Source organism: Bison bison, unplaced genomic scaffold (genome assembly GCF_000754665.1).
Source record: "Bison bison bison isolate TAMUID 2011002044 unplaced genomic scaffold, Bison_UMD1.0 scf7180017864105, whole genome shotgun sequence".
Taxonomy (NCBI): domain Eukaryota; kingdom Metazoa; phylum Chordata; class Mammalia; order Artiodactyla; family Bovidae; genus Bison; species Bison bison.
In genome coordinates this window covers 8,742,389-8,744,116 of record NW_011494677.1, presented here as the reverse complement: position 1 = coordinate 8,744,116, position 1,728 = coordinate 8,742,389, and the positions used below count along the sequence as shown (strand labels likewise).

Below are 1,728 nucleotides of genomic sequence, written 5' to 3'. Positions count from 1 at the left end.
GCCGCTACCGCCCGCGCCGCCGCCGTTCTCGTCCCGGTTCATCAGCCTTTTGAGCACGCTGCAGTCCATCTCCCGCAGCTCGTCCACCGTCACCATGGTCGCCGGGAACCGCGTCTGTTGGACACCCGAGGAGGCGAGGGACTCCCGGGCGAGCTGGGCTCCAGGAAGGGGTGAGCGGGGGTCTACGAAAGGGCGCGCGCGAGCAAAAGCGGACGCAAACTTGGCCCCTAGGGGCTCTCACTGGCGAATCTCTTCTCCCGGGTTCCCCTTTCTCCCGCAGCTTCTCGGTTACATAGCAGTCCGGGCGGCCTCGGGCGCCGGGCAGCACGATGCCAAGGGGGAGGTGGTAGTGGAGTGGAGTGTGTTTACGGGAGAGGTACGAGGGCTCCCTTCTGTTGTTGCCTCTATTGTATTTCGCCCGTTGCGCTGCCGTTCCGGCCGCGGTTCCCCCACGAACTGCCGGAGCTCCGCGCTCTGCCCCAGCCAGAGTTTCCTCTCCTCGGCGTATAGATTTATTAATGCTCCTCGGCTCTCCCCCGGGAGGGGGCAGATGCATTACTACCTCGCGAGGCTCCGCCTCTTTCCATTCTGGGCCGCGAGCCCTGCCCCGCCCCCCGCGCCCGCTCCCCGCCCCTGGCGGCTCCCCCCGCCCCTCCGGCCCCACCTCCTCCGCACGCCCCAGCGAGTGAATGGAGTGCCGGCCGCTCGCTCCTGGTCACGGGGACGCGACGTCACAAAGAGCGGAGTAAACAGGGCGCGCGGCGGTCGCCGCCAGGCCCATTCATAAAACCGAGACCTAGAGGAAAAGGGAGGAGGCCTCCGACCCGCAGGCGAGCGGCTGCGCCGGGACTTTGTGAATGGAGCGTGGCGGCGCCTCTACCCTGCCTCCGCTCGCGTCCAGCCCGACCCGAGTTGCCTTGCAGCCACTGCACCCCCGCCTCGGTGGTGGCGGCGATGATACGCGGAAAAAAATCGCCAGCCGAGAAGCTGGCCTAGCGGAGGGCCGGACTCGGTTTTGAGCTTTCATCCCGGTTTACCTCCGCGCTTCCCCCTTGTTAGCCCCGCAGGTGGGCCCCTAGTACCCAAGGGGACTGGGAAACGCCGCATCGCAGCCGGCCCAGCCAGGCCCTCCTCGCCCCAGCCTTACGGAGCGCGTTTGGCCCGCCAGGCGTTTTTGGTTGTTGTTGGTTTTTTTTTTTTTCTAATTGCAGTTTCTCAGACTTTAGCTTCTGTCTTAGCCTGATCGATTTTCATCTTAAGGTATAAATCAGTTTTATAGCTTCCCGAGGAACGTGGGCAAACCCGAATCCAGGAGATGAAAGAGAAAGCCCTCGCGCCCCGAAACCCGGTAATAGGAGTGAAGTGTTGAGTTTGTTGCTTTATGACCCAGAGGGAGACATTAATTGGATCCGGAATGTTGTTCCCAAGGAGGAAGGCGGAGTGCCACTCCCTTCCACGCTTCCTAAAGATGTTTATTTAACCCTGATTGGGGGGGGGGGGGGACGGACATTTTTCGGCTTTTGGAAAAGTCCTCACGCCTCTCGTACTCGTGTGAATTGTCTCTCAGGAAATGACAATTAGGGTCCACATTTGGTGCGAAACTAGACCCCGAGAAATTGACGGGTAAAGAATTTAATACGTCCCAGGGCCGATTCGGGTTTCTTTGCGTCCGTCTTTCCCGGTCCGGTCTCATTTTCCCCGCCCCCGCTTCTACTTATGCATTTTATT

General features: G+C 61.0%; 1 protein-coding gene across 1 annotated transcript in view; it reads right to left on the bottom strand.

Moving 5' to 3' along the window:
* Positions 1 to 601, bottom strand: part of DUSP4 (dual specificity phosphatase 4) — a 17,198-nt gene extending 16,597 nt beyond the window's left edge. Inside the window, exon 1 of the mRNA XM_010838858.1 lies at positions 1 to 601. Within this exon, the coding sequence (XP_010837160.1) occupies positions 1 to 96 (96 nt within the window). The 5' untranslated portion in view covers positions 97 to 601.
* Between the last annotated feature and the right edge of the window lie 1,127 nt (positions 602 to 1,728).